Source organism: Pelmatolapia mariae, linkage group LG18 (assembly GCF_036321145.2).
Source record: "Pelmatolapia mariae isolate MD_Pm_ZW linkage group LG18, Pm_UMD_F_2, whole genome shotgun sequence".
Classification (NCBI taxonomy): domain Eukaryota; kingdom Metazoa; phylum Chordata; class Actinopteri; order Cichliformes; family Cichlidae; genus Pelmatolapia; species Pelmatolapia mariae.
Window position 1 is genome coordinate 29,450,005 of NC_086243.1, and position 13,922 is coordinate 29,463,926.

The 13,922-nt window shown below is 39.1% G+C and overlaps 2 protein-coding genes across 12 annotated transcripts in view; both read right to left on the reverse strand.

The window, feature by feature from the left end:
- Positions 1-4,462, reverse strand: part of pfkpb (phosphofructokinase, platelet b) — a 33,135-nt gene extending 28,673 nt beyond the window's left edge. For 5 of the 8 annotated variants that reach the window (XM_063462037.1, XM_063462035.1, XM_063462036.1 and 2 more), the window contains exon 1: positions 4,235-4,460. In XM_063462037.1, coding sequence (XP_063318107.1) covers positions 4,235-4,343 — 109 coding nt within the window. In that variant the 5' untranslated portion in view covers positions 4,344-4,460. Of the gene's footprint in view, positions 1-4,234 lie in introns of all 8 variants that reach the window. The other 3 variants (XM_063462039.1, XM_063462034.1, XM_063462040.2) reach the window with 2 other exon arrangements.
- Positions 4,463-11,373: 6,911 nt separating this feature from the next.
- Positions 11,374-13,922, reverse strand: part of LOC134617671 (nuclear receptor coactivator 2-like) — a 59,090-nt gene continuing 56,541 nt past the window's right edge. For all 4 annotated transcript variants that reach the window (XM_063463015.1, XM_063463016.1, XM_063463013.1 and 1 more), the window contains 4 exons: positions 13,431-13,680; positions 12,811-12,964; positions 12,636-12,710; positions 11,374-11,929 (listed from right to left, as the gene is read on the reverse strand). In XM_063463015.1, coding sequence (XP_063319085.1) covers positions 11,918-11,929; positions 12,636-12,710; positions 12,811-12,964; positions 13,431-13,680 — 491 coding nt within the window. In that variant the 3' untranslated portion in view covers positions 11,374-11,917. The remainder of the gene's footprint in view (positions 11,930-12,635; positions 12,711-12,810; positions 12,965-13,430; positions 13,681-13,922) is intronic.

Sequence of the window (13,922 nt, forward strand, 5' to 3'; positions counted from 1 at the left end):
TATGCCATTAACACGTGAAATGACTGAATCATTATTGTAATTGCTATTGATTATTTCTTCTTTCCATCAGCTAATCAATCAATCTAATAGGGTCAGTGCATACCAACCAATAAAGAGCACTGAGAATATAGATGACTGGTAAAAAAGAAAAGGTCACTTTAAAAATTCAAAATAGGGATAAAGAATTAAGTAGCCAGTTATGGAAAAGCATTGGAATGACGAGCATGTTAGATCTCAGTGAGCCCAGTTTGGTGAGGCACTGCATGCATCCGAGAATTTAGCCCAGCAAGCACAAGCTAGCACGCTCTGCCAACTTAACCACCTCGCCAAATTTCTTCCCACACCACATGGAGTAAGCAGCCCATCCCTTTTACTGGCCCTTGTCTGCAGAATGCGTATGGGATGGGTCTACTCCTTGGATGACTATGTCACGATTTTGGCATTACTACAAGAGCTCAATTCACTGAGCTTGGCAGAGCCAACGGGGCCATGGCAAAGGGCCAGAGCTAAACAACAAAGGCTTAGCTGGGGAAAAAAAAGGTTGAACATGAACTCTTCTGGAAAGGCATTGCAATCAGTCAAATGTGTGCAATCATACATTTTTTGCAGATAACTATAAACAAAGTTTTCTGTTTACCTTGCAATGATTGCAACAGACAGAAATAATGGTTTAAGTGGCAGCCACTGCATGGGCAATCAGCTTTAGATAGAGAAGCACTGATAAACAGGCTGACATCAGCCTTGTTGACTGATATCAGGCTATTAGCAAATAAGATGACAGTGTCAGTGTCAGTGGCTAATATCGATCTCTCAAGTCACATCATTTTGTGTTTGATGAATGTTCAAATAAATGTATTAATAATGTATAAAAAATACTGTATCTCAAAACTATCATATGCAGGAATTCAGACAAGGACTGTTTGTATTAATGAGAGGTTTTCAAGGGTTTCTTATGATCCAAATATTCAGAAACTCACTTTTCTGTCAGTGGATGACTCAATAAATCAATAGCTGCCTGCAATTTTCTGATAAGAGACTAAAAATATCTCTTTGTTTTTGTTTTCTCCACTTCTCTTATTTATGATCATTAACTACCTCGTTTAGGTAAAAGAATTAATTAACTTCCCCATTACCAAAACTACTCCTGCTGACCTAGAGGAAGTAGCAACAGCATTATAAGGCAGGTGACATCTAAGACAAATGCACTAAGGGGTGGGGGTTGGGTGGGGGAGTCACCCAACACAAAAAGAAACACAGTATGGAGGCCTGGATGTGGTTTCAGCCTGTTCAGTGTTTGCTAACGAGTGCTGACAGCACGAGCTAGTGTTGCTAAGAGACCTGCAAAGTGCTGATTGGTCAGAGGGGACCTGCGCAAATGTGTGAAACTGAGCTGAATTGTGTGATACTATAATTGAGTTTTACAAAATTAGAAAGAAAAAATTAATAAGGATTTCACGGGATGACAGATAAGGGCGATCAGCGACCGTGAGTACATCTCATTTATCATCTCATGTATGTGTGTGTGAGTGTGTGTGTCGTGTCCCAGCTGAGCTCTTGGATTAAATCACAAATCATGAAATGCTGTTAGTATTTCCTCCCAGACTGCTGCAATGACTAAACGCCTCCAGCTCAGTCTGGGCATGTATTCTCCGCAGCGGTCGGAAAATCTGCCTTGGCAAAAATTTGTCATCGCACATGAAGCACCGATGTTTCTGTGGGTTCAGAAAACTGTAAAGTTTGCTAAATGAAAATCTGAAAAATAGCCTGCAATATTTCACAAAACTACTGACTGTTTCTGCTTTTAAGAAAGAGGGGACTTTTTATTAAGTAACACTAAAAGAGGCCTATCAGGCATATTACTAGCTCTGTGTTTTTTTTCTTAGTCTCTATTAGAAATGCTTTGCTTCAATTACAGTTTACATATTCTTTATATGGCTTAATCTGAACCTTGGTGAAGATCCTCAGTTCATCCACTGTCTGAAACACAGAAGGTTTGACTGGAAATAAGGAAAAGCATAAAGATCTTCTTTAATGATTCTTAAAACTTTAGCATTACACTGTCTTACATTATAACAGTACCATGCAGTTACAGTTCATTTCTTTGGTTTGTATTTGTTTTGTATTTTTTAATTTTTAATGTCTGGGTAGTAAAAATATACACGTTCAGAATAAATGTGGAATGGAACCAGTGCTCATAGACATCAGAAACTTTGTCCACATGTGATTATTATATCACAACAAACCTAATTATTCTTGGTGACAATGGCAAGCGGGGAAAAAACCTCCTTAAAGACACTAGAGGCTGTTAAAGGCTTCCACTCCAGAGAGATTCTCCAGGAAAGGCATTCAAAAGCTAGTCCTGCTATCTTTTGACCCTGGTGAGTGGGACTGTGTGTGCATCATTTTCACACCGCGGAACAATGTCCAAGTGTAGTTATAATTAAATCTCAGCTGCTGCCAGGAGTATGCACTCTTACACATTGTTACTACAGAGGCTGGCTCTATTACATTCTACACAGGTGCTCATGTGCGGCCTTCTGCTGCAGAGACAACTGAGAAACGAAATATTCATCCACTCATAGAGGAGCCTATAGGCACCGTGTGTTATGTAACAGCCTGGCTCAAAGGCAACAATGGCTCTGCTGCTGCACTGCACGCATAGAGCCGATACTACACTGCAATATCGATATATAGAAGTCCAATAAATACACTCTAGTGCTGTTTCTGGAACATCACGTGAATGAATGGTGACGCTATTAGACACATAAAAATACCAAAATCACTGTTTCACCTTTAAAAAAAAATGTTCCACTTATATTAGGCTGTCGTCATAGAACCTAATTTTACGGATAAAATGACATCCACACACAGTAACTTATTTACGTTTCCTTTGCACATTACACATCAGAGCACACCAGCTCGCCCTCACGTACGCGACTCAACCCTTCGTGACTTCTGGATGACTACAGTGACTCAAGGACAAAGGAAGTCACTGCAGGTCTCTTTCAAAATTAAGGCCCTGCAGCGGAAAGGGGAGGGGAAACCCTTTACTGTGAAAGGTTACGCCGGAAGACGAGTAATTTAGTCTGGCTTCTTCACGGTGGTCCTCCTCACGACTCCTCTTCAGTGATGCAATACGTGTATTTCTGCTGAAACGTGATCCTTTTTTAAAATGAGGGGAAGTTGCAAAAATCATAGTTAATATAAAGAAATAAGATGACATTTAATGGCGTCGTCAACTTTTGCCTGAACCGATCAATTATAGGGATTTTAATAATAACAATAATAATAATAAGAAGAAGAATAAGAATAAGAATTTCCATCACGAGCTGTGGACTTTATGCTTTTCCACCAAAAGCAGTGGCGAAACCTGACTGAGTGCACACCACAGTGTACAGCACTGTCAGCTTTGGGTTGCTGTTTAAATCATACGTATGCCACTGGACGCGCACAGGGACGCAGGACACACAGGCAATCAATACAGGAACACAGCCCATATAGATTCTGCAGTGGTGCAGAATGCATGATAAGGAGAGCGACTCCCCACGTAAGAGGATTCAATTATTTAATTACCGCGAACACTTGTTGATTTCGTTGCAGCTTTCCAAACTGCCCCCCTCATCCCTGCTGCAATGCGAGCATATCTTTTTCCAGCAGGTCGTGATTACTACTACTACTTCATACCTCCTCAAGCGGTTATAAATAGTCTACTGCAGCATCCATGGAAAAATTTGTAAGACAAGGATTTCAGGGCAGCTGTTGCGTAATAGTCGCTGTGATTTGCTTCATACCTTGTAAATAATGGGTATCAAGAAAAAATAAATATATACAAGGCAAATAAAATGCTTATTTATTTTTTCATGTAATTATGCACCTTGATTGACCACCACGCTTTTTGACAAGCTTGGAGGGGATACATCCATTGTCGGACAGGCCTCTAGCTAACATATTTCTCCAAATCTCCACAAACAGGTAGGGAGTAAAATTAACCCTACAACCACACTGGGGGAAGAACCGCTTATACTTAAAGTAGCCTAACTCTGGCAGTGCGTGCCACTCTGAGAAAATGTATATATGTGCGATAGACCACGTCAGCCTCAGTAAACACGTCTGATAGCATATTTTAAGAGAGGAGTTTATTCTCCTGGTGCTTTCTCGACAGCACTTTTGCGCAAAATTGTATATTTTCATTAGGGCAGGAGCGCCGTCCGATAATGGAACCTCACTAAGTTACCTTGGGCATCTCCGCCGCTGGTCAGCACTGCGATGGATTTACCAGCGCCGGATAGATTCTCAAAGAATTTCCGGGTGTCCTGTCGCTTCGGTGCCGATGCGCCAGCCATCTCTGTCTCCTGGGCCCCTGTCACCTGTTAAATAAAAATGTCTGATTTACTCTTCTACAAGCAGCGACCAGTAATACTGTCAATAACCGTGACAGGGGAACTACTGGAGGAGGACTGCAGTGGCTACCGCCCTCTTTCTCATCATACACACCCCCTCTGCAGAGGTCCTACATTTAGTAAGGTGAGTCACTTCATGGCGGTTTCGGTAGCGCAGTGGTGTCAAGTGTCAGGTTCTGGGGTCAAAACGAGGCCATTTGGCCTTTCAAAGAGCGAAACTACCCTGAAGCTATTAATTGCTCAGCCCTTTCACTGAAATCCATCCAGCCTTCCTGTGTGGTGAGTCACAGTGAAAATGCGCAGGAAGTTAAGTTTTTCTACATCTAAATCATTGTGACAAATTATTGTTTTGTTACAGAAATCTGAAGGTTTTGTGCCTTTCGCTGATCTGCAGTTTATATAATGTACATAGACTCACTAGCCACTCTTTTAGGTACAAGCTGTCTTTATGATTCCCTTAATTCTTCATGGCAAAGAAGATGCTAAAAAAGATGCTGGTCACAATCCTTTTGGTTCAAATTGGCACGATAGCATTACACAGTTGCTGCTGATTTGTAGACACCCAAACAATGCTTATCTCTGTTCCAACACATCCCAAAGGCGTGCTATTGAATTGAGATCTGGTCATGGGTACACTGTGAGTTGGACACTCACAGTGTTGTTGATCACCAACAATACTCTGGTAGGTTGTGTCATTTACACAATGCTCAGTTGATACTAAGGGGCCAAAAGTGTGCCCCCCACCCCCAACATATCATTACAACACCACCAACCATTAATACAAGAATACAAGGCAGAAATAATCCATGCTTTCATGTTGTGAAAGTCAAATTGTACTGTACCAAGCAAAAGCAGAAATCCTGATACATCAGACCAGGGAATGTTTTTTTCCATTCCTCTGTTGTTAGGTTGAGCCCACGTCGGGCTATTGGAGGCCTTAAAAAGAGTGAAAATTGCCATGAAGCCATTAATTGCTCGACCCTTTCACTGAAATTCAACAACAAATATGCTTCATGAAAAACCTCAGATATAGTGTGTTTGTTTGTTGTAGCATCGGGCCACACCCAACCAAACATTATTATTTCATTGACTGACTTGTCTTAATATTACAACCCTTAAATAAATAACGAGTAACCCAGTGTTCCTCATTTCTCCAAACTTAATTCCAGGATTCTCAAGCAACTTAAAGAAGTCCAGACGCTTTTCTTTCCAAGCTCCTTAGACAACGAGTAACCCCTTTTTTAAAAAAAAAAAAAAAACTAAAAAAAAACCTAAATGCTATATTTTTGTGGCATTAACTGGGACGCTGTAACAACCCAACATAAATTATTCAACTTAAATTCTGCTCTTAAAAGCTCATTTCCACTTTACTGTCTGGGAGAAACAGCAGAGTGATGCATCTTCGTGTTTTTCTTTCCTTCTTTGGCGCTCGCGAGCCGCTCTTAGAAACCAAAGCCAAAGCCAGTCTGCCTGACTGACAGCTTGGTCCACCAATAGGAACCCACATCACGTCCCATGGAAAATTCCAACCAATTATAGCCAGGAATATGCGCCTTCATTCAGGAAATAATAGACTTTGAGCAATAATTCATAAATTCCTTTGTAATCCAAACACTAAAAACGTGGAGTATTACAAAAGCGTGGACATCTTACATAACGTAACACCAGCAGATTAGATTATTAGAAGAGAAAATATCTAACGGCAGCACCAGAGAATAAACAGATACAAATCCTCAGTCGTTGCTTAATATTCTCATGTCATCCTATAGGAGCCATGTTTTTTAAGGATCATTTCCTACATCATCATTTTGAATTTCAGACATTTGGAAATAACAAAAATATTGCTAATCCAATCATAAAAATGCTGCAGATAGAATTGGTGACCTTTCACGAATCCCATGACCTTGAGTAATCCTCTGTATGCTATAGGCTTTATCTACTCAAGCCCCACGTGACTTCTCACACTTGTTGCCAGCCACATTTCATAATATTAGATTCATGACAAAAACATTTATCTGAAGGTATGCTGGAGCAGTTTTCATATCTATACTGGTGGACAGAAGGCAGTGCCTGCTGCTGCCTGATTAGATTTGAAGGGCCACACAGAGTGCACCGGTCTCTGGACCAGTTCCAAGTTTCCCTGTGCAGAAAACAAAAGAGCCTCACGAAGGCAGGGTCTGTGTGCCGTTGTGACATTTGTGCTGTTCCTCACTTGTCTGAACTTAATTCCAGGATTTAAAATAGGGAACCACTCTGGACGCCACATGATTCCCGGATGTGTCACACAGTTGCACGGCCAAACTATTTCCTGTGTTACCCTCAGCATGTCAGATATACGAGAATAAACAAACTGCAAACTGAAACTAAAAACTGACACTTTAAAAGTAAATGTCAGTGGAATTTTAACAGTGTCTGGTGATTGATTAGTGGGGTGTGCGGGGCTTGGGGGAAGGGGAATTTTCCCAGGATATTAACAGGTGAGGAGAAAGGTCTTTGGGCCATGGAAAGGGATCATAAGTCAGCACTATTTCAAGGCATTTGGGGTATCCATCAATCATGCGGAGGCTACGCACCACCCACATTTTAAAGCACATTTATCCCACATAACTTACATTTATTAACGTTTTGTTGTGGTGTTAAGGTAAATATAAAGTATATAAAGACTGAGATTCCCTGGGACCGCACAAGTCACTTTTTATCCAAGGGATTCACATTTACTTCCTCCTTTATGGATGAAATTAAAACAAAGACACAGCTCAGTTCAGTAAAAATAATTTATTTACAGTGGCATGAATCATAAATTAACAAGCAGCATTGGCAAAAGCAACATTAGAGTCGACAGCTTGCATAAAAATGTGTGAACGTCCGGACTTCTACATAAGAAAATAATTAATGAACTGTATGCACTGGACTGTGTCACAGCTGAGATGTTTAATCACAGTAGAGAGGGTAGTTCAAATAGCGATGAGAAAAATATTCTTCGACACATGCACTCTCCTTCTGTTTTGCTCTAATTTACCACTGCGTGGTTATCAGGATGTCAGACACATTTCATAAGTGGAAAGAAGGAACCCAAGAAAATCAGAGCAAGTAACTTCCTTAAATGACTCTTAGAGGGGAAATGAGTCGATTTACTGACATTAGAGAAGAAAGGGGAGGAAAAATGTGTTAGGGTTGACCCAGAAGCTTTACTCAGGGGTTATTTTACCAGTACCAGAGATTACTATTCCACTGGTTCTTTTAAACATCCCCAAAACTTAAAACCCACAAGAAGTAAGACGTTTCTTGCATGATCACGGTCGCGTAAGTACATTTAAAACACGTGACTTTGGCGCCACCTTCTGGTAGAATCACAAAATACATCCATAACAGACCAGTTGATCCTGTCTCAACCTTTTGAATCAAAATAAGAAGAAAGAAAAAAATCTAATGGCCATAATTACAAAGAAGGTAAAATCACATCAAATATTAAAATATCTTAAATGAACAAAAAAACCCTCAATTTAGTTAAATGGTAAAAAAAAAGGATCTTAGATTTCATATATTACCCTCGTATATAAGAATAAGTTTATCCAAAAGGGGAAATTCATATGTCTGACATATGTCATCTGCTATATGACTGTTCTATTACAGAGGTTATCGATTCCTGTTCTGATTCCCAAGGTTCAAATTATGCTGGTGTCTCTTATTTACAGGTAAGGTGTCCTTTGGTGTCTGATGCATGGCTTTATGTCATCAGGGCCACTGACCAGTCACTTCCAACATGTGAAGGGTGCATTTTAACAGAAACCACAATCTTTTTTCTAAAGCTAACTGAAAAAATAACCAAACATAACTAAATAGTTTTTAGTGGCTAAATCCTATCGAGCAGTCTTTAGTGACTATGTCTAAACCAGTGAATGAAAGCCAAATTTGAAAGACAAAACAAACAGCAGGTGAAAACAAGTCCTGACACAAACCCCGATCTGCAGGCTGACAAACATGCATTTTGTAAAATTGTACATTTTGTGCGTAAAGCTGAAACACAGGTGGTGTTATGTAAAAACCCCAGGATGGGAACTCTTCACACTGAGCCTCCACCCCAAATATTTCTCAAGCACAGAGAACTGAAAAGTGTCAGCTCTTATAAAGCAGAAGTTAAAATTTGCCCAATTTCAGACTAAATCGTTCCTCACACTACTGTTTGTGCTGAGACAATTTCAAAACAATGAGAGATTTTTCTTTTTTGGGGGGGGGAAGTTAAAGATAAAGTTGCTAAAAAGTAAGCTCGGTGTGAACAGATACTCATATGGAAACTTAACACTTCCGACAAATCATTTGAAATAATATCCAGTTCCACAAGTAGGTTTTTGTTTTGTTTTTTTAATATTGGCAAATATTGAACTTTGTCAGCTTTGAAAGGCAGAAGTGATGCCTTTCTTGAATAGAAACATGGCCCTGCATTAGAATTACTTCAGTAATTCCTGGGCCACAGTAGCTCAATGTGCTTAACTGGGCGTGCTAAAAATGTAAAAAACACTTAATACCCATTAAAACCAAAAACAATGTTAGTCAGGTTAAATACCAGTACAGTGCAACCATAAATAACCATTTTGTTCTGAGTGACAACCTGTGCAGGCTCACGTCACATGAGGAAATCAAACATTAGCAGTTACTGTAGGTGGTCATTCATCCCTCAATGTGTGACATTCGGATACTCATGGCTTCATCATCAGTTCATCAACATTTTTGGGGGCTAAAAAGTTATGATGTGGAAACAAAGTGAGAAGCGCTACAGTGAAATTCATTTCAGTGTTACAGTGTGTATTTTCGCATCCTCTCAATCATATTTGTTGTTAGAGTATCAGATCATATAAAACAGACCAAGAAGTCTAGAAACACATGTTGCCAGTTACAGTCAGTTTTGTTCACAATTACAAGCTCACGCGCACGAAACAGCACCTAAATGAACAGTACCTTGCAAAGTGATTGAATCAAAATGGAAAATAAAAGTCCAGTCTATAGAAATTTAGATTGAAAACATTAGAACTTTGTGAAATGGAAAAAGTAATTTAGCTCTAGTTCTTCATTTACGTAAGGATTTATCCTTGGCGCAAAAAATGTTTGCATTGTTTACCAGTACATACAGTATGGAGACTTAAAGATGACAGCTTTAACCACAGAAACCCAACACAACAAACAGTTAAATTTGTCCTTCAGCACAACCCAAGATTCAGCTACACACCTGCAGTGCAAGACACATTCTGGCAGGCTACAAGGTCGCGACCTTGAAGGGTCATTTCAGAATGAGCTGCAGTAGCATCGAGATTTTTTCTTTTTTTTTACTTTTACACATTTTTCTTTTCATTTAGAGGCAAAGCTGCATTAGAGGCAGAAATAAGCTCACTGGTTAAATCTCAGTGGGGAAAAGTATTTCTGACAAGAATGGTCTGAAAAAAGTAATGTGCTCAAAATAACAATAGCGTTATTTTCAATGCTAACGCTAACATTTAGCCACGTGACACCATTCTAATTTAAGATGTTATAATGCTAATAGTGGCCAATTGTTTTCTTTGTACCAAAACCCTTGTTAGTCCAGGAAAACAAAATTACTGAAAACTAAGATCTTAAAGCTAGAAAAAGAAATTATTATTGCTACTTAAGTGGAAAGCTAAATAGGTTAGCTAGTTTGTCAAAATAGCTTCAGTAGCTTTGTAGCTGGGAAAGCTAAAGGGCTAGCCTGCAAACAGGGCAGAAAAAGTGAATAAACTTTCACTTTAAGTGCTTCTTTAGCTTCATCTACTGATGCTCATTTAACCAACAAAATATTTCTGCTCTCATTTTTTGTTGAACTAAACTCCGAGCTGCTGCTTTACAATACCACTTGGGGCAAAAAAGGATATTAAAAATCTATGTACACTATCTATACACATTCACTTTCATTCAAAAAGTCATTAAATGGGGAGACAGGTCCCCTGTAACTACAGCAGTTGAAATATATTAATTTTAAATCAACATCAACATGTACCATTTGAGAGATTTTTTTTATTCTTGATATTCTTGATTGTTTTCTTTTGTTTTTCGTCATAGAAAGAATCTCTAAATCTTCTTTAAAACTATAAATAACCATAAAATATCTTTCATAAACCTTCTCATTGTCATTTTCACTTAGGCTCCAAAACCGAACCATAAAAGATAAAATCCAGAGGCTTCATTTATACCCATCATCCTGCCACTTATGTTTTAGTTTCACACACGCACACATCAGAAACTTAATCCATCATAGTTACCTCAGAGACTCAGAAAAAACTCTGGGAATACACTGATCTGACCAGAAGACATTCAAACAGCAAACACTGTGTGTGTGACTATGTTAACTTGAGCAACTTGGGACCAATAACCTCCACACAAATTTTAATTCAGCAAGTTGCAAATGACCTATTTTTAAAATGGTGTTCTATGTAGCATTTTCATTATAGACAAGCTTCTTCTCTTTTTGGACATGTTTAGTATGCCCCCAATTTAAGGAAGTATAATAAAAAGTGAAAATTACAGCGTGAATTTGCATTTTTTTAACTAAAGTGTCAAAATGTGCAAGGAATAAGTTTGTTGCTTGCTCTATCCAACTCCAGCTCAAAAAAGCATGCTGAAAAATGCTAGAGGTGGAGAAGTTTACCTCGTTTCTTGATGGCAATTCAAATAATATCTCCTAATGAACCCTGAATGTGCTACCGGTGTCTGATTACATACTATTACTGTTGAAACCCTCACAACATCCGTTTTAATTGTAGAGGAAATCCGGGGATATTTCAGGAAAACTGAATATCATAGGTATTGAAATCAATTTTAAGATGTAAGGGTTGTAGAAATACAACCTTTACATCTGTTTACAGCTGTATGTGCTTTTCTTTCCCTCCTTGTAAATTTACATCCCTCCAAAAATGCACACACACCCACATTTTCTCATTTCTAGATATAACCTCCTTATCCAAACTTCTTTTTAAACTATAAGAAAAACAAAGCTTGAAAACTTTTTAAAAATGCTACACAGAACACCTTTCAGTACTTTTATTAACTATTTTTTAAAAATTCTGTTTTAAAAGTCCTCTTGAGTGTTTGACTACTGTGAATACAGTGTTTGATTTGACTACAGCTTACAGATACATATCACATGTTGATTAGCTGATATCAATCTAAGAATAAGTTACATTGAAAACCTAAAAACCACAAATAGCTGGGGGTTTTCAGGATTATCCTCACGTTGGGCATTTGCTGTCAGGATGGTTCAGATGGCAGTTTCCCTGTAATGTCAGACTTTTGCTTGCATAAAATGTTGAGCAGTGACTAAACCCACTGTGAATGTAGTCCTGAAGTTTGCACATGTCTCGGTTGTCCTCGCGCTATAGAGCCTCTGAGTTGCCTGGTGTGACAGAGGGGCAGTGTTCTCATCAAGTCCTTCATACGTCTCTGTGAGCTGAGCTGAATGGGTGTCAGTGTTTTTGCATTCCCTCACTGCTCGTCTCAACTGCAGGGTGGGGTCAGCAAAAATTCTGTAGAAGACAGAAAATCATCAAGGTAATTTAAATTACAGTCACTCTGATAACAAAGAACTGAACTCTGAGTTTTCTGCACTCATAAGTGGTTTCCAAGTGTTTATTACAAAAGATCAATAAAAGGGTAACAAATGATGTATCAGTTTAATAAACAAGGACGTTCTGATCATTCGAATGCTTTCAACATTTTAAGATCTCTACTTGTTCTGGGGGAAGAACTTCAAATGCATTTCAATTTAAGTCTTTATGTTATTACAGACTTATACTCCACAGAATCAAAACTAATCATGTAACCAAAAACAAAACAAAAACAGATTTTTCACCCACACCTTATATCTGTTAAGCCCACAATGATCTCATTTTCAGCCATTAAAGGCTTCCAGTGCACATTTTAAACACAAATTAATGAATTTGAATCTAAAGACTGAAAGCGGGGCAATACCAAGCTAAGGATGGCAAAATCTGAGCCTAGAGTTAAACCATTTTTTTATAGTGTAGTGATGGGTACACTTTTAAGCAACAGTGGACAGCCACATCACAGAGCATTTCCACCTGTAGCATACATTTCCCAGCAACCTGCAGCAATTACTGTGTATTACATCCTATCTTTTATTACGTTTTACAACTCTGTGCCTGTGCTAGTATTACAGAAACATCCGTGCAAATAGAATACGAAGATGTTTTGAAGAAGTGCATTACTTACAGAATTGGATTCACCCTCTTGAGTCAGCATGTCAATCCCTGTTATCTGTTCCAGGATAAGGCTGCTTTCATTGCCCTGCAAATTCATAGCGAACAACCACAATTACAGCTTCTGCATGTGTGAAAAAACAACATAAAAAGAATTAGGTGTGACAATGTAAGCTTGTATGAAGCACCTGTTCTGTATTCATAGAGGCCATGGAGCTCATCTGTCCAGACATTGGGTTCATGCTATTATTGCCCATGGCAAGGTTCATGTTGTTGTTGCCACTGTACATTCCTCCACTGGGTTGTGTGGAGTAGTGAGACTGAGACTGTTGGGGGTAGACGCTGAAAGAAGACAAGCTGAGTCAAAAAGGATAAAAAGAATTCTAAAAAAAATGAAAAATAAACTAAAATGACTGAGACCTATTATGCTTTTCCTTATTCTCTGCCATGTGTGCATCTTTAAAATAGCTACTCTTTGTTCTATATGTCAGCAATTAGTGTGGATATCCCTAATTTGGAAACAATAACAATTATAATAATATTTAGGAACACACAGCTCTGACTTTGAGGACAGAAACCATCTCATCAGCTGTTCAAGCCTTTGGTTTCCTCAGGACAGCCAATCAGAAGTAAGCTGGACTAACGTTACAAAGGCGCTAATACAGCTAGTTTTGGACAACAGAAGGCCAAAACAAGCCCCCAAATAAGGATTACTACTGTGAATATGGAAATCTACTCTTGTAGAAGCCAATAACAGAAATACTCAGCTGTAAATAAACAACATTTCAAAAGCATTTGCACATAATACCTGTTGCTGCTGGTGATGTTGGCAGGCTGAGGCCATCCGTTGAGGTCGGCACTAGGCTGATAGCTGGGAGGTCCTCCCTGGTTCGGACCCTGGTGTTGGGTTTGGGGTGGACCTTGGTTTTGCTGCAACATAGGGCTCTGACCCTGCCCCATTCTGGGGGACAGCAAGGGGCTCTGTGGCGTGGTGGCCCCGCATGGAAAACAGGACACTGGATCCTGGTGTTGCTGCTGCTGCTGCTGCTGGCTCATTCCTGCACGTCAGAGTGTCATAGACAGTTACAATAACACAAGTAAAAACTAAGACTTTATAATAATTTTCAGTTGGTAGTAATCTGGACTAGTTAGACCCCAACATTATATGAAGATCTTACCAAAACGATAAAGTGAATTTGAGACAAATGAGAATGACCTTTCCTCTGAGACTCAGAGAAAAGTTTTTTACAGTATCTGAAAAATCATCAAAATCTTTGATTCACCAATGAGAGAGCCCTAT